The sequence below is a fragment of the Puma concolor genome, chromosome C2 (assembly GCF_028749965.1).
Source record: "Puma concolor isolate L17-30 chromosome C2, mPumCon1.1.hap2, whole genome shotgun sequence".
Taxonomy (NCBI): domain Eukaryota; kingdom Metazoa; phylum Chordata; class Mammalia; order Carnivora; family Felidae; genus Puma; species Puma concolor.
The window spans coordinates 89,862,317-89,880,410 of record NC_141675.1 but is presented as its reverse complement, the minus strand read 5'-3'; the positions used below and the strand labels follow the sequence as shown (position 1 = coordinate 89,880,410).

Genomic DNA, 18,094 nt, shown 5'->3' with positions numbered 1-18,094 from the left:
GATTTGGAGAAAAGGACCTCACAGTGAGATTTCCAAATTTGCAGGTGATAGTAAAGAGATAAGTAGATGGGAATAGACCAGAGGAAGAGGGAAGAGAAGTGGCAGGTGAATTTTGACTTGGGTAAGTACAGGATAAAACTTTGGGAGGGGAGGGCCTGAAGTGTGCTCTATACGTAAATACTGGGGAAGACCCAGAAAATGGGAGGACCCAGTGCAGTGGGCACCCTGAGAACAAAGCCCAAGGCAGCTACTAAACCAAGTCCCTTGGTTAGTCTGTGTCAGCAGAATGCTGGATTCAGTGAATCCCATCTGGCAGGAAAGTCTTGGGCTTCATTTGGAAGTGAGCCTTCCCACTTCCCACTGCCTCTTATCCTTTCTTTCTGTTTTGCTCCTTCTCTGATTTCCCTTATGGCTATGGCTCTAGTAGACAATTGTTAGATTAGAAATATTGCCAATGTATCTCTCAAAGAGGTCATTGTATCCTAACACTCCAATTAATTCAGGAGAGAGAGGGAGATAGGAGCCACTGGAGCCAAGAGGGGAACTGAGTGGGCCAGAGCTGATATGGACCTAATTGAGTGGAAGGAGAAAGCAAAATAGGGTGATTGAAAGCTGAATGCCCTGTGGGCAACTTGTGTTCTATCTTTCATTCATTTGGTTCAGGCCCTACTTTTTGCCCTAAACAAATTCTTTCAGGTTTCTTTTCCAAATGGAGTTAAATGGCCAAATTAATTCCCTAGTGCGGGATTTTCTTTTCATGGTCTCTGTATCAGCAAACAAGTCCATGTTTGATATTACAAAATAAGCCAGAGAAAAACATCTGGGTCTGGGGGTGGTCGTGAAGCTCTTCACGTCAGAGGGTTTACTTTGAAGAGTGGTAAGGACTTGAGCAGACTAGGAGAAGAAACAAGGGCATTTCAGGGCAATGGGACCAGGGAAGGAAGCTGGAGAGGGCAGGAGCCAACTCTCAGGGTCAGCGAGTAACCAGCTGACTGGTTTATGTAACAGAAGAGCATGAGATAAGCCTGGAAAGCTAGGTTTGTTCATTAACAGTAGGTAAGCTTTAGGTTTGAAAACAGCTTTTTCTTAAAAAAAAAAAAAACAAGTTCCCCTGCTGTGTACAACTCTTGTACCTCAGAAAGAGGGTAAGAAGGAAGAATGCAATGGAAGAACATCTTTTGACAAAACATAAAATGTGCAGGAAAGAAGATGAACTCCAGCAACTACTAGAAATACACAAATCAGACTTTTTCAAGGATCTGGGCATCACTGCTTGGGGGTAATTAGAAGAGCCAAACAAGAGAGAAAAGAGAGCAGACCCCAGAAGGACAGCCTTAGAAGTCAGGCTGATGTGTTGAGTAGCCTCTTGGAATTCTCATCCTTTGGGCCCTCAACCTAATGATGTCAAGGTGGTTAGGGTAGAGGAGGATAGGGAAAGGGAGAGGGAAAGAATATAGAAACACCAGCTTCAGAATGCTGGACATGTAACACATTTGTTTTAGATTCAGATTCCCAAGATCCCAGATTTCTGAGGCTCACTCTCCCAACTAAAGAACTTCAACTGTGTCCTGCTCCTTACCAGGAGCCTCAACACGTTCTTCTCCACATACTCCTGCCTTTGGACCCCTGTGGAGTCTTCCTGAAGCAAACACACCCTGCATAAACTCAGTTTCATGGAAACAAAACAAAACTTAAAGTTGAAAGAAAAAACAGGCTCTTCTTTCATGCTTGTTGTCTTTGTTTTATTCTAATTTTCTTTAGTTTATAGGTCAGGAAATAGGCTAAAAAAATTTATTTGGCTGTTGTCAGTACAATATCTGATAAAGGACTTATCCAGGATATATTAAGAACTCTTATGAGCGCGTGTTATGGTGAGCACTGGGTGTTGTATGTAAGTGATGAATCACTGAAATCTACTCCTGAAACCAATCTTGTGCTGTATGCTTACTAACTAAAATTTAAATAAATTTTTAAAAAAAGAACTCTTACAAATCTATGAGCAAAAGATAATTAACCTAGTTTTTGAGAACTGGCCAAAAGATGTCAAAAGACACTTTGCAAAAGTGGATAAGAATGGCCAATAAGCATATGAAAAATGTGCTCACCATCATTAGTATCCTAAAACCATAATGAGATATCACTTCATGCCCCCCAGGATGACTAAATTTAAATAGACTGATGATACAAAATGATCGTGACGATATAGAGCAACTGGAACTTTCACACATTCCTACTGGAATGTAAAATTGCTGTTGGGAATGTTTAACATGCACCTACCTTGTGACCCTATGACTTCACTCCCAGGCAACTCTCAAGAGAAATGAAAACATATGTCCACAGAAGGACTTGTATAAGAATGTTCACATCAGCTATACTTATAATAGGCAAACACTGGAAACAACTGAGAAATAACCCAAACGTTCATCAGCCAGAGAATGGATAAATAAATTGTGATACATCTATATAATGGAATACTATTTAGCAGTAGCAAAGAATGAACTACTCATACACATGACAATATGGATGAATATTAAATATAGCATGTTGGGGTACCTGGGTGGCTCAGTTGGTTAAGCGTCCAACTCTCGGTTTCAGCTCAGGTCATGATTTCATGGTTCGTGAGTTCAAGCTCCACATCAGACTCTGCACTGGAGGCATGGAGCGTGCTTGGGATTTTGTCTCCCTCTCTCTTCCCCTCCCCTGACTGCTCTCTATCTCTCTCTCAAATAAATAAACATTAAAAATAAATAAATATAGCATGTTGAATACAAGAAGGCAGACCTGAAAGAATGCATACTGTACTATTTCATTAGTATGAAATCCAAGAATAGGCAAAACTACATCCATGGTGATAAAAATCAGAATATGGTACCAGAGGTATGTCAAGGAGTGGAGGTTGGCAGGAATTGACTGGAAAAGGGCACAAGCACACTCCCTAGGGTGATGGAAAGGTCCATATTTTGTTTTTTGGTAACGGCCACATGGGTGTATAAAATTGTCAAAACTCATAGAACTGAATGCTTAGTTAAATATGTGCATTTTATTGTTATGTAAATTATACTTAAACTTTCTTAAATACATGAAGGAAAAACATATATGGGCCTAGTCTATATACAGGCCTATTCATCCTATAAATTATAAATCAATTATCTCTCTTATTCTCATTTTAATTCCTTACTCTAGTTAGAAAAGTACTTTTAAAAGATGGAATACAACAAAATCCTGTTTTGTCTGTCAACCTGCTGGTTCCCAGATCCCCAAGAACTCCCCAAGATAAATAGATACTAGGTTTTCCTGCTGAGCTCAATGGATCCCTTAGTTGACCTGAAAAGATGTGGGGCAATGAGGTGGGAACCTAGGACGGGAAAGGTGGTATTTTTACAATTCCCCCATCTTTGCTTCCAAGACAGCAACTACCCTTTCCATGAAGAAAGGTCTTACTGTTAGACAAAAAATGAAGTCCTGTGTGCCCCAGATGTCAGCCCCTTGTGCCAGACCACTTGTCTATCCCATTCCAGTCTGCATGGCCCCAGCACAGGATAGAAGTGTGCCATCTCCCAGCTGCCTCAAGCTGGTCTTCTCCCTCCCTCTGTCCCCAGACGTTCCTGGAGCAGTAGTAGTTGTCAGCCACAGGTCAGTGGTTGTGGGGGTGGGGGGGGAGATGCATAATAATGGAAATCACTGAAGGGGACAGCAGGGGGGAGTGTCTAGGATTCATGCCTAGGCTGCCTGGGCCATACTGCAACTGTCTGATGTGGAGTGAGGCTTTCATTCCCTCTTCTCAGAAAAGAAGGTGATGGTCCCTGTGCCATTTCCTTCACAGGGCCACCTGGGGGTATGAGCATGAGACAGCGACCCTGAAAACCATGTCAGAAGAGTTCTTTGATTCACAGATCAGGTGGAATTGCTTTTGTTCAGTACTGCCGAGTTCCCGTCTGTGAATGACGGCAGCTAGTGTAGAGGAAGTGTAGGATTCAGTCTCTCTGTGCAGTCATGTGTTCGAGGGTGAGCCAGGGGAAGTCACATGGGTGAAGGTACAGAGCAGTAACCAGTTGGCAAGTTTGTCTTAGGGCAGGGTTTTCATTCGTTACATGCTTCAGTCTTCATTAGAATCATGCCTTTTTATAGCATATATCTGCTTGGATTTCTAGAAGTCTGCTCTTGTTTCCACCTTTAGTCATCATCTCCAGGGATTAGCCTTTGCAGGCAGAGAGTCCTGCACAACAGAACAAGGGAACCACATGGGGCCCCTGGGTTTGATGTATACCAGCTCTGATTGTGTAACCTGGGGCCATTCACGGGTTTCTCCAGCCCTCAGTTTCTGTTTCTCAGAAACAGTGAGACTTAGATATTTAATTTCTGAGGTCCTCTCCAGTGATGAGATTTTTTGAGTAACACTGTGGTATGTTGGACCAAGAAAAAGAATTGAGTTATATCCACAGGTATGTTCCTCACTAGCAGGGTGAACTCTGGACAGATTCCATCTGTCTGAGTGAACACCAGCTTCCTTTTCAGTACGATGGACCTGGAGATCTCCACCCCGTGGGCCCGTCTGGGTCATTGTGGGGGTGGAATAGAATGGGGTAGGCAAAAATTTTATAAACGGTAACTTACCATCCAACATTTACTGTTGTTCCTGTGCTGCTGTCGACATCGAAACACACGGAGGCATGAACACAATTACAGGTGTGCATATGTGGGGGTGTGGCACTGGTGCTTAAATGAGTTTAGGAGTCAGACAGATGCAAAGCAGGGATGGGTCCATCCATGCATGGGCTTGGAATGGGTGAGCTTCAGCTCAGCAGGCTCTCACGGACCTGAGAGCCTATACTGACGGTCGTTCCCTAACAGGTGACAGCAGAGCTAGACGCCTGGAATGAAGACTTGCTCCGGCAGATGAATGACTTCAATACAGAGGATCTGACGCTCGCGGAGCAGCGGCTGCAACGCCACACGGAGCGGAAGCTGGCCATGAACAACATGACCTTCGAGGTCATCCAGCAGGGTCAGGATCTGCACCAGTACATCATGGAGGTCCAGGCCTCAGGCAAGTGACCTCTCCCATCCTCCTCCTTCTGGCAGGGAGGTGATGAAAACAAGAATGCCAGCTTGACTCCAACCAGCACTCGTACTCTGTGCATTCATTCTATACCCTCCGACACAGGAACAGAGATTTTTGCCATTTTAAAGAAAAGAAAATTAAAGCATGAGAGCTGAAATAACATGTCTGAGATTGCCCCGTTAGGCACCAGTAAAGATGAGGATAGGTTTGGGTCACCTGGGTGGCTCAGTCGGTTGAGCGTCTGACTTCGGCTCAGGTCATGATCTCATGGTTCGTGAGTTCGAGCCCCAGTCGGACTCACTGCTGTCAGTGCAGAGCCTGCTTCAGATCCTCAGTCCCCCTGTCTCTCTGCCCCTTCCCCACTCGCACTCTGTCTCTGTCTCTCTCTCAAAAATAAACATTAAAAAAAGAAGATAAGGATGGGGCCACAGTCTCCCGGTGCTGTGTAGAGAATGGGGAACACAAATCATGGAAATTAGCGCAGATTAAAAAACAAATGGCGGCCTGCAGGGACAAACCAAAGGGGCTCCAAAAGCAGCCAGGCAGCCATGCGAATTGTATTCAAATGTGTAGACATGGCACTTCTGCTCCCCAACCTCCCTCTTCTGCTCTATCCTCCAACCCCAGCGCCGGCTCCAGGTCTCTGGTTCAGGCCTCTCAGAGACCTGTTTTCTTTATCACTGGTCTGTGCATCAGTGTAAGAAGTGATAATAAAAATTTATGGCAAGGTCGTGTAGTTTTATAACTTCTCAAAAAAACAAGGCTGAGTTACCCAGATTTCACTTCTTTTCGTGTTCAAGATTTATTCACTATTTACCCAACAAATACATGAACCCTTCCTGTTACACCTGCCACTCTCCAAAATGGCCTTTGGTGTTAGAACTGGAGAGAGCCATAGCTGTCCCATGGTCCAGCTAGTCCAGAAGACAAGAAGTCACTCATGGGGGCACATGAACAGTAGAGTGCTGGAACACAGTCTCTCCACCTAGACCCACTCATTGCTTTCACCACTGGGTCCTTATTGGCTCAGGTTTCTCACCCTCCAGGAAGAAGCAGACAGGGGCTCAGACCATCAGCTCTTTAAAACACAGTTGGTCCATGTCCCTGTTGACCGTGAAGGATGTTTAGAATCATGAGAGTGTCAGGCAGACGTTAGCCTGCAAGCAAACTTGACTGTAGGCTACTGTGTTTGTTTGAATGACCTGAAGGAATAAATAACAACATTCAAAGAAACTTCACTTCTAACCAGAGGAGAGACAATCTGGTAAATTCTGTTCACTTTGCTCAGCATAATCTTGCCGTGAATTTTCATTTGTGTTGTGAACAGCTGCGGCTGCCCAGGCTTGTTTCCAGGGTGTAGACTGTGCCCCGCATAGCCCCAAGAAGGGCCATTCACATTGCAGTCTTTCTGGGCACTCGTTTAAAAATGGCAGTGCCATGGGGTGCCTGGGTGGCGCAGTCGGTTAAGCGTCCGACTTCAGCCAAGTCACGATCTCGCGGTCCGTGGGTTCGAGCCCCGCATCAGGCTCTGGGCTGATGGCTCAGAGCCTGGAGCCTGTTTCCGATCCTGTGTCTCCCTCTCTCTCTGCCCCTCCCCCATTCATGCTCTGTCTCTCTCTGTCCCACAAATAAATAAACGTTGAAAAAAAAATTAAAAAAAAAAAAAAAAATGGCAGTGCCAGGCCCCAAGTGCAAATATTCTGATTTAACTACCTCTGAATGGGTCTTGCGCGTCAGCAAAATCTCCTCAGGTGACTCCACTGTGCAGCCAGAGCTGAGAACCACTGCTTTTATCATGATGATTAAATCACAAGAGCTGATGTCTGGCGTGCCCTGGGACAGGAACTTTCAGGTGTGGTCCCCATATTGGCAGCATCAGCATCCCCAGAGAACTTGTAAAAACTGCAAGTTTGAGGGCCTATACAACCTGCCACATCAGAATCTTGGGGTGGGGCCTGACAATCTGTGTTTCAACAAGCCCTCTAGGTGGTTTGAATGCACCACTGATCTAGGATCTACTCAGAGTGTAGGCCCTGGACCAGCAGCACCAGCATCACTTGAGAGCTGATTAGAAACATAGAATCCCAGCCCTTATCACCGATTTACAAATCTCAATCTGTACGTTAACAAAATCTCCAAGTCTATCATGTGCACGTTAAAATTTGAGATGCATGGTTGGTAATGGCTTGTACATCTTTAAGGTCTTATTAGGGAAGGAGGGGGGAACAATGATCCTTTCTGTGATTGAGAGCCTTATCTGGACTCAGGGTTTCACCTTAGAGCTTGCCCTCAGGGTGCTCACAATAGCTGGCTATCCAGCTCAGGCTGGGAACCAGGAGAGAATGTACACCTAGTACATAGGAGAGAAGCTGGGATAGAGAAGCCTGGCAGGGATGCTCACCCTTCGTCCCTCGGTATTGATGCATCTGGCAGGAGGAAAGCTTGTCTGCCTACAAACCGCAGCACTTTATAGCAGGGGGCTGACATGACCTGGGCAAGCCCATCTCTGTCCCAAGAGCCAGGTATCCATGGTAACAGAAAGACTACCAGGAGCTGGCAGTCCCTGAAGCTGCTTGTGACTGAGGGTCAGCTGTGCTTGGTGGCTTCCTTAACCTTGAGGGCTAAGTAGGTGAAAACACCCCAGGCAGATGCGCTGCCCACACCCACAGTATCCTGATCCAGAAATGAGCTTTGTCAAAAGAGGCTTGATTGGCCTCTTCAGCCCTCTCTGCTGGGACTGGCTGTTCCCTCGTTCCTACCACAGCTAGCTAATCAGTCTGGCATAGTCCATGAGGCTTCAAAGGGAATGAATCCAAGGGTTTCATGCAAGCTCACTTCCTGTCTGCTGCTGAATGCCTGGTCCTGCAGAGAATGCATCTACCTCCTCTCCGGCGTGGAAGAAGGGAGATCAGAGTTGCAACAGGGCTGGGGGGTGGGGTGAAGGTTGGGGTGAACTCAGGGTGGGTCTTGCCCCCCAGGTGGTTGAAGAATGCATGACTTCAGAGACACAGGACTGAGGCAATAAATGTCTTAGTCATTTATAATGTGTGTTTAATAAACTATATTTGAAGCAAAGGGTAAATAAACTGTTGTTGTAGAAAAAGGACAGTTAACAAAATTAAGCATTTGGTGTTTAGCCCTCCATGCTAAATTAGTTAAGGGCTTATGCTTAGATTTTATAGGAATAAATGGAAGTAGGGAATCTCCACATATTTATTTTCAGGTGTGAAATCTGTAACGTTGAGGCAGGTTCCATTAAATCCCTCTGGTGTGCCCACAGCTGTAACCAAAGCAAAAGCCGTTGCTTAAGTCAGCATTAGCCTTAGGACTAAAAGGCGAATCCTGAACACTTTCTTCACTTGCTCATGGTTCTTCCCTCACTCTAGCATTATCTATTTCAGCCTCAAGTTGGGAGGTGCCAGGTTTTGCTGGAAAGAGTCAAGTTAGAGAAAACATACAGGTGAAGTCAAGGTCCAAATCCACTATCAGCAAACAGTCTGCCTTGGGAAGTTCCTGTTCTTTCTCTTTAGACCTTTCTTTTTCTGTCTAGTGTGGGAGGTGGGCCTGGATTCCTAAAGTCCTCTCCAACTCTTACTTGCCATGATGATTCAGCCTAAGCACCCCCGTTGGCCATGCCACAGCTCTCTCCAATGAAATCTGACCATGTGGCTATTACATGTGACCTTATAAGAAGAGAATAAGAAGAGCTGCATGTCCAATGGATATGTTGCTTTTGTGGTTTAATCAAAGCATCAAGCTCTTTTTTTTATGTTTATTTTTAAGAGAGAGAGAGTGCACAAGCATGAGTGGGGGAGGGCAGAGAGAGACAGAGACAGGAGACAGAGAATCTGAAGCAGGCTCCGCACCCTCAGCACAGAGCCAGATGGGGGGCTTGAACTCATGAACCATGAAATCATGACCTGAGCCAAAGTCGGACACTTAACCGACTGAACCACCCAAGTACCCCTCAAGCTCTTTCTTTATGTGAGGTTTTTAAAGTGAAAACTTTTGGGGATCTGTGGCAATGATACTTAAAATTTACTGTGCTTGGGAAGAACCCACCCCTGGAATTTGAATATCAATAAAAATAAGTTTGGTGGGGATCACTCTTCTCCTCCTTGAGCATAGAGCTTAGAGTACAGGTGGGACAGGAAGAGTGCCTGGGTTGGCATCCAGCCGTACCCTTCCCTGCCTGGGTGTGCTTGAACATGCTGCCCCATCTCTCCAAGCCTCACCTTCCCTGGAAAATGGCAATCATAAGAATACCCACCACGTAGGGTCATCGTGAAGATGGAATGTGATAATGTGTGAGCATGGTAAGGGTTCAAGAAAGTTTGATAACTATGACATATTGCACTTGTGTTCTAGCACATACTGTGTTCTGTTGCAGTTATGTGTTCCTGCAGCTTCTCCAGCAGCCTGAGGGCAGGACTCTTTCTTCCTTCTCTTTCCATTCCCAGCATCTAGCAGAGTGGTTATGTCTTGTACTCACAGCAAGTTCTCAATAACAGTATTTGCTTAGTTAATGGAGTGAACATCAATGCAGTGGAAGAGATGTGTAAAAATAATGGGCCATAAATAATTTCACTTGCATTATAAAAGGAAAGAAAAGCCTTGTGTTTTTTCCAAAAGAGGAGCTACTCTAGGGTTAATGGAAATGTGGATCTGATGGGGGCTGAGTGGAGGGGAAGAGAACTTAGATGTAAAACAATGGTTCTTAGCCTGGCTGCATATTTAGAATCACCTTCAGAACTTAAAAGTACCACGGTCTGGGCCCCATTCCTCAGGGATTCTTGCTTAATTGGTCTGGAGTGGGCCCAGATTTTTTTTTTTTTTAACTTCCCAGGTGATTCTAATATATGGCCAGGGTTGAGAATGCTGTTCTAAAAACCCGATTAAAAGATTTTGTAATTGCTGAACTGGGTGTTACATTGAGGGAATTGCACAGAAAGAGGAGTGAGGAGGGGAGGAGAAAAGAGAAAGTATATTCTCTATTGGAGGCAGGCTGATGTTTAAAGAACACACAAAGAGTTGAAAGACATATCTCTGAGTAGCATAGCCAAGAATACCTATACCTTACCCTAGACCACAAGCACCTCTCTCCTGGAGGAAGTTTAAGTGGTACCCTCAACCCGGCAGCAAAGGTAAGTATAGTCACATTATTAGTTGTGGCCTCAAGCTCTAAACAAACACAGTGTGGATCATTCTGCTGACTGAGTGTAGCATAAAGAATATCTCTGTCCCTGGATTGCTGGCCACTATACCCTCTTATCCAGTGGTTTCCCATCTTGGTTGTGTGTTTGGATCACCACAGGAGATTAAGACTTCCTGGTGACCAGGTCCCCCACCAAGACAGTCTCCTGGGTGTGGCCAGGGCATGGCAATTTTTAAAATTCTCCAGATCTAAAGTGATTCAAAATTGAGAGCAGTGGTCTAATAGCATTTAGACCATCACAGTTTCTAATGATGTGCACTGAGCAAGTCCATAAACACCTCACAATAAGATTTTATATTTACATTTTTACAAGCCTTTCAATGGTTCCATTGGTAATCAACAATGAATATGTTGTAATTAACTCAAGGGAAAGGAAAAAGTGGGAACACAGATATTTTGAGCCTACTAAATGCCAGGCACTGTATATCCCTAAACTTACTTAGTCCTATGACACCCCTAGAAGACATTGTTGGGATTGTTTTTACCCAAGCTCAGAGAGGATTTCGAGCCTGGAAATTCACTGTTAATAGGGGGCAGAGCATAGATTCAAACCTAAGTTTGTCCTTTCCCAGAGTTCGCAGATGCTTTCCACAGTAGGACATGACCTGAGCCCTTTCCTGGAGAGGCCCATACATTCACTGAAGAGGTATTTATTGGGTGTTATGAGTCAAACACTGTGCTAGGTGCTAAAGATGCATAGATATATAAGACATGTGGCCGTAGCACCAGGGAGCCTGCATTCCTGTGAGAACATGGACAAATTCATGAGGGAACACCCCCAACAGTGTTCTGGTGGAAGGATTGGTAGAAAATACCATGGGACACATCACGGGGCGCCTGGGTGGCCCAGTTAGTTAAGCGTCCGACTTCAGCTCAGGTCGTGATCTCACCGTCTGTGAGTTCGAGCCCCATGTCGGGCTCTGTGCTGTCAGTTCAGAGCCTGGGGCTTGCTTCGGATTTTGTGTCTCCCTCTCTCTCTGCCCCTCCCCCACTCATCATTTTTTGATAGAGACAGAGTGTCTCTATCAAAAAATGAATAAAAGTTAAAAAAAGAAAAAAGAAAAGAAAAAAGTAAAGAAAAAAGTAAAGAAAAAAGAAAATATTGTGGGACACATCAACACAACTTGCCCTAAAGAGACTGACAAACTGTTTCATTACAGATAGGTTCACTGCTTGATGGAAAGGACAAATGTGTCTTGCTGCATTTCGGAGAGCCCCTAGGAAAACAGGACTATGACTAAATTGAGAACAGTAATGTGAACACAAGCAAACTCCATTTGCTGTTGATTGATGGATATTTACCAGTTGATGAGTTCTGACTGGGACTCATGCCGATGCATTTGGAGGCACTGGGAGGGAGGGGTGAGCTTCTCTCCTTCTAGGTGCCACTTGATGTACCTCCCATTCACTTCATCTACAACACGATGTGTTGTTGTGCACAGAAGTGCAGTAAGCATGGTCTTCACCCATTTTATTTCCTGTGTTCATCTCTCATAAAATAATATCAAGGGAGGTAGGTGCAGGTGAAGGGCTTGGGTCTCGGGGCAGGCTGGGAGCCGGCTCTGGATGGTATCCTAAGCAGGTGCTGGCCGCTTTGATGAGTTACCAGTTTAGAGGGCCCATTTACATGCCATGTGGCAGAGGTGAGCCATGGGCTTCCCAGAGAAAGACACTTTGTCCAAGCCTAGCATACTAAACACCACAGATGCATGTGGAATGAAAACAAGCTGGAAAAAACCTGCATTGTGGCTGGAACCAGGGAAGAGTTTCTGCTTCTGCAGATGTATCTTAAATTACATTTCCAGAAAGTAAATATGGAGGCCAAGGGTCATTGCACTATGCTGAGCACTGCAGAGATAGGAATTTTTGTGTTCTTATTTTTCCTTTCAGTCAAGGAGATGCTCTACCTTGTCCCCTTGGTAAATGAAAATAGTAACTTCAGGGACTTGACTGCCAAAAGAACAAGCCGTTCTTTTCTGTCTCCTACAGATATTTCAGGAGCTGGGATTTGGAATTATGAAACTGGTAGAAAAAAATAAACATGAAAAGATACTGAAATTATTACCATGTAACACCAGAAAAGAAATTTTTCCCACTCTTCCATATTGTCCTTATATAAAACCCTATTTTTTGCCTCTAGAAATGAAGTTCCTTTAGCACGTGTACACTCTCTTTATACTCCTCCTCCCCGTATCCGGCAGGTGTGTTGGTGGTGATGGTAATGAATTTCTGAAGATGTGAGTCAGAGTGATGGGGATGTCTCCCAAAGGGGACTTGTTTTCATGTGACTGTACATTGGGATTGGCAGGCTGCTTGGGTTGTGATCCCCATGGAAGTACATTAGCCTTTTGTGACTTATCTGCTGGGAATTTTAGTCCCAACCCCATTGATGGGTGACTCCCTATTTGTGAGCTTCACTGGGTCATAGACTCGAGGATGAGGAGCTGGGGAAAGGATCTGAACGGAACTGAGAAGTTGCAGGGCCAAGTGGTGTCAGGGATCAGAAGGAGGCAAGCAATCCTGAGTTAGGATTTTCTAAAGCTGGTACACCTGGGTGGCTCAGTCAGTTGAGCATCCGACTCTCGATTTCAGCTCAGGTCTTCATCTCAGGGATCATGAGTTCGAGCCCCACATCGGGCTCCTCACTGACAGTATGGAGCCTGCTTGGAATTCTCTCTCTCCCTCTCTCTGCCCCTCCCCACTTGCTCTCTCTTGAAGGAAATAAATTTTAAAAATTGTTTTTAATTAAAAATAAAAAGGATTTTTCTAAAGCTGTGGGTCTGAGCAAGGTTCAAAATTAGAACTAGGTGGATAATTGGAACCAAGAAACAATACAGGTTATAATTTTCATCAAGTTGGAGTTAGATAGCAACCAAGAGGGCATGAATATAAGAAGGCAGAGAGTTGAGAGTTTAAGAGTCAGGAATCAGGAAAGCCATGGGACTAAGGAGCGAGGTCTATGTTTATTATGTTACGTGATGGATGCTCTACGTGCATTATCTCATTTAATCCTCCCAAGGAGCCCCTGAGCAGGTGGCTTATGAGACAAGTACGTATGTAAAGTCCTATTTTACATGTGAGAAGAGTGAAGCTTCTGATAGCTTAGATAATTTGCCCATGTTCACAATCCTGACTCAGGACTGGCTCCAAAGCTAGCACACTTTTCATGTGGTCTTCAAGAGCTAAGGAAGGAATCAAATTCAAGCCACTGGCAGACAAGTAGGCCTGTGATAACTAAGGCAGTCCCCTCATTCTGTCAGAGTTTTAATAATCCATCCTGAAACACAGATCTGTTTGAGGAAGGCTCCTCTAGTCTGTCTGCTGCTGACGTATAAATAGGAGCACTGGCTTGGTGGAGAGAAAGAGTGTGTGTGTCCACACCTGTCTGTTGGGAGAGGTATATGGAAAAAGTAAGGAAGGTGGAGAGGTGGATGGACAAGGAATGAGCCACAGCTTCTGTGTAGTGAGTATTGACTGGAGGCCCCATCACAGGTCAGATGGTTGGCCGCTTATTAATGCTGGGTGACATATCCATAAATGTTGGGAATGCTTGTCAGTGGCTGCCTGGGCTTACTCATTGCTTTGAATAAGCAGAAGGATGGTGAGCAAACTCTCCTTGTGTGGGCACAACTTTAACATGGTTTTTGTAAATGGATAAGCAGTCAGGACCCATGTGGTACTTCTGGGGTATATTTATCAGGTGTATTTTCCTGTGTTTGAGAAACAGTATATGACAGCTAGCATGGGCATTTCTAAGAGTTGCCTTTTTAGGGGACCTAAGCTGTTGATTAATAAAATCGCCACTGCCCAGAGACTCGTCAGAACAAACTTGCCATCTAATTATAAATTGCGTCTGACCGGCTAAAAGACTCTGCCTTTGGCAGAAGTTATGGAGAGAGGTTTTGGTTTTTGTTTTTGGTTGTTTTTTTTTTTTTTGTTTGTTTTGTATTGTATTTCCCAATATGATTGAGAGCCTTGCTTGTGAATATTGTAGGTGTTAGCAAACCCCCAACAGTTCCTACTAGTGCTTTCTTCTCTGGGGATGGACACCCTGAGAACCACCTCTCTGTAACTCCGGCTGATAATAAGCAGCTGATGAAATTCCCAGACAAAGGATCAGATAATCCAAAAGAGGTTGCATGGTTTGAACATCCCAAACAAAGGTTCAATATGACACTGTCTGGTTTCACAGAGGGATGTGTGAAGGCTGGGAGGGTCCTGCTCGCGGCTGTTTCCACATTCAGCTCTCCTCTGCTTATTGAAGGAAATGTCGTCTTTATAGTACTATTTTTATTTGTTTTTACGTGTGTTTTAAATCAGGAATTGAGTTAATCTGTGAGAAAGACATCGATCTGGCAGCCCAGGTACAAGAGCTACTGGAGTTTCTCCATGAGAAGCAGCACGAACTGGAGCTCAACGCAGAGCAGACCCATAAGCGGTTAGAGCAGTGCCTCCAGCTGCGGCACCTGCAGGCCGAGGTCAAACAGGTGAGCCTGGCCCCAACACCTTCCTCCCTTGGTCTGGGCTGCCCACCTGGCCGGGCCCTGCTCCTGGTACGGGGTGAGGCATGCAGAGCCACTGGTGTAACCCAAATGCAGAAAACAGGTGAGTTAAGGAGTGGTCATTTGGTTTTGAAAGTGACGCTGCTATCTGTCTACTGGATCTAACGACTAGATCTGATGGCGCAAGCCTCAAACTACAGATGTGTTAGTTTTCTCTCCAACAGTCTCCTGAGACTTCCGGAGCTTTCCCAAGTTGACCTCAGTCACTGAACCTGTTCTCTTCCTTTCTATCCTCAAGCCTGACACACAGCTCATGTGAAATACATATCCTTCATCAATAAACATAGTCAGGCTTTTGAGCCAGGTTGGTTACCTTGGGGCACCTGCGTGCCTACTGCAACACCTGACGCAGCGTTGAGAGTCACTGAGTGGTAGCAGTTCCCATTGTTCTTTTCTTTTTTTTTTTTCTAATTTTTTTTTTCAACGTTTATTTATTTTTGAGACAGGGAGAGACAGAGCATGAACAGGGGAGGGTCAGAGAGAGGGAGACACAGAATCTGAAGGAGGCTCCAGGCTCTGAGCTGTCAGCACAGAGCCCGATGCGGGGCTCGAACTCACGGACCGTGAGATCATGACCTGAGCCGAAGTCGGCCGCTTAACCGACAGAGCCACCCAGGCGCCCCACCCATTGTTCTTTTCAACATGTGTGTGGTTCTTATAAGAAACTTTTTTGCCATATTAAAGTCAATTTAGAAAAAAAAAGATTTTTTATCTGTATGAGACATTATACTAAACATTTTACCAAAGGACGTACCCAGACCTCTAGGAACCCCTAGGAAAACATAGTAACCAATGACACATTTTAAAAATATTACATGTTGGGGCACCTGGGTGGCTCAGTCGGTTAAGTGTCCACCTTCAGCTCAGGTCATGATCTCACAGTTTGTGAGTTTGAGCCCCTGCATCGGGCTCTGTGCTGACAGCTCAGAGCCTGGAGCCTGCTTCAGATTCTGTCTCCCTCTTTCTCTGCCCTTCCCCCACTTGTGCTCTGTCTCTCTGTCTCTCTCTGTCTCAAAATAAAAAAATAAACATTAAAAAATAGTAAAATTTTAAAGAATTAAACAAAAATATTACATATTTATATTATGAACAGACTAAATTTTAATTATTAGCATAATGAATGGAGATTTTTTTTATTGAGACAAAGTGGGATTGAAGAAATACAAATATAATAGTTCAATTTGTTGAGTGCTGTGTACCATTTACATCTGTCTCTCCATCAATCCTCCAACCGTTCTCCGAAGCAGATACCATTTCCATTTTACAGATGAGGGCCCCGAAGCCTAGAGAGGTCACCAAACAGTGGTCACACTGATGGAAGAGCATGTTACTACCCTCCACTGCTCCAGGAGGGCTTCCTGGCAGGGTGGGCTCCATGGCACTTTTGTGGGTGTTCCCTGTGCTCCACACTCTTTCAAGCAATCCTGACCCCTGCACCCTGTAGGCAGAGCCCTGCCCAACGTATCCTAAGCAGAGAAACATCTTCCTGCCAAACATTTTTTCTTATGTAGTGTGGCTGCTACACTGTCGTATTTAACTCTATTAATTTAGTATAGGGGACAAAGACACCTTTTTAATTTAATCATTACTGTTGTTTTATATCCAGAGTATTTCTTGTTAATGCCTAGGTCTTAGCTATTATATTGTTATTTATTATAATGCACAAAATTGTCTTCTGTGCTCTGCTTCTCCCGATCAGTGCTCAGCCAGAGCCCGCATATGCTGTGCTAAAGATCTGTCCTCTGTGCAGATGAGATCACTGAGTGCCAAGTAAGGCAGAATCACAGGGCTGCCATCCAGGCTGTTTTCTGTGTAATTACGTTGGGACCACTCCTAAATCTCTGGAGAGATGTGTTATTCACAGGAACGTGGTGGAAATCCTAGCAGACCCAGAGCAGTGATGAGTATACAAGTTCTGAAGCTTTTGGTAGTAATGATAGTGCTTACTCTTCATATGAGAAATACTTCCTCATTTATAATCTCATTTTTTAAAATAAACTTTTTAAACGTTTATTTATTATTGAGAGACAGAGAGAGACAGAGCATGAACATGGGAGGGGCAGAGAGAGGAGGAGACACAGAATCCAAAGCAGGCTCCAGACTCCGAGCTATCAGCACAGAGCCCAACGCGGGGCTTGAACTCACAAGCCTTGGGATCGTGACCTGAGTCGAAGTCGGACACTTAACCAACTGAGCCACCCAGGTGCCCCTATAATCTCATTTTAAGAGAAGAGACCCATGGTGAAAAAGGAGTGTCTGTTTATTTCACAGATGGGGAAACTGAGGCGGCATTGGGTTAGTGCTGCCAGGGCCTGTTGACTGCTTAGCTGAAACTTCAGCCCAGCTTCCTTTATCCACAGTTCCACAGTTTGCCTCTCCTGGGCCTCACTCTTGCCCTCGGGCTCCAGGAGAAATAGGAAGCAGCCCTCCAGCAGAACACAGCCTGGGGGTCTTCCTGGCCTTCACAGCACTACATATTAGAGCACAGGCAGGTACGGCCTCTGCCTGGCACAAGGCGCCTGCCTCATCAATCAACACACTCCAACAGGTCATGGGAGTCCTCCGTCGTTCATGCATAGTTGTTCCCATCAGCCGAAGGTGGCGGGAGAGATCATCCAAACAGAGTAACAGGAAAATCATTCCTATTTGACTGTGAAATGAAATATATACTTTTGTTTTGTTCCTGGTTTTTAATTTTATTGTTTGCTCCAACATTAATAATAGAGCTCACACCCTAATTACGTTTTTCTTGACTGGTATGGAAATGGAAATGAATTTTCATCCTCTAAGTATACATTCTGTGTAGAATGGGGAGTTGGGATGATGATAGGTACTTTATCAAATGGGGAAGTGGGATGTCTATATATGAATAATCCAGGCTTGACTAGTATCTGGATACATTCCCATTCAGTATTTCGTGAGTTGGAAGACAAAAAATTCTTCTGCAGCAGCAAATGGCTTCTCCCCAGCAGGTGAAGATGACACATATGGGATTGTAGTTCAAAACCATACTGGATTGCTTAAGTCAGACTGCAAGAAACCCACGAAGGCCTTCGGGAAGGACAGAGGTCCTGGGAGGCGCCAAGGGATTGCTGCTTAGTTAAGCCACCATGCCTCATTAGGCAGACTTGTTTTCCTTGTCAGTGTAGGGCTCTTTCTTTTGGGAGTCGTCTGATCCAGTTTCAGAGAAGGCATTTGTGTTTGATGGAAGTTGGTGGAGCAGGAAATATTGATTTGAAAGCTGTTGACACTTGG

At 44.8% G+C, this 18,094-nt stretch overlaps 1 protein-coding gene and 1 long non-coding RNA gene across 21 annotated transcripts in view; one reads left to right on the top strand and one right to left on the bottom strand.

Moving 5' to 3' along the window:
* The window catches only part of KALRN (kalirin RhoGEF kinase), a 671,367-nt gene that overhangs the window by 369,172 nt on the left and 284,101 nt on the right, over positions 1-18,094 (top strand). For all 20 annotated transcript variants that reach the window (XM_086675190.1, XM_086675188.1, XM_086675186.1 and 17 more), the window contains exons 14-15: positions 4,852-5,047; positions 14,598-14,764. In XM_086675190.1, coding sequence (XP_086531316.1) covers positions 4,852-5,047; positions 14,598-14,764 — 363 coding nt within the window. The remainder of the gene's footprint in view (positions 1-4,851; positions 5,048-14,597; positions 14,765-18,094) is intronic.
* Positions 16,645-18,094, bottom strand: part of LOC147577409 (uncharacterized) — a 36,491-nt gene continuing 35,041 nt past the window's right edge. Inside the window, exon 3 of the long non-coding RNA XR_015240246.1 lies at positions 16,645-18,089. This is a non-coding gene — a long non-coding RNA (uncharacterized LOC147577409). The remainder of the gene's footprint in view (positions 18,090-18,094) is intronic.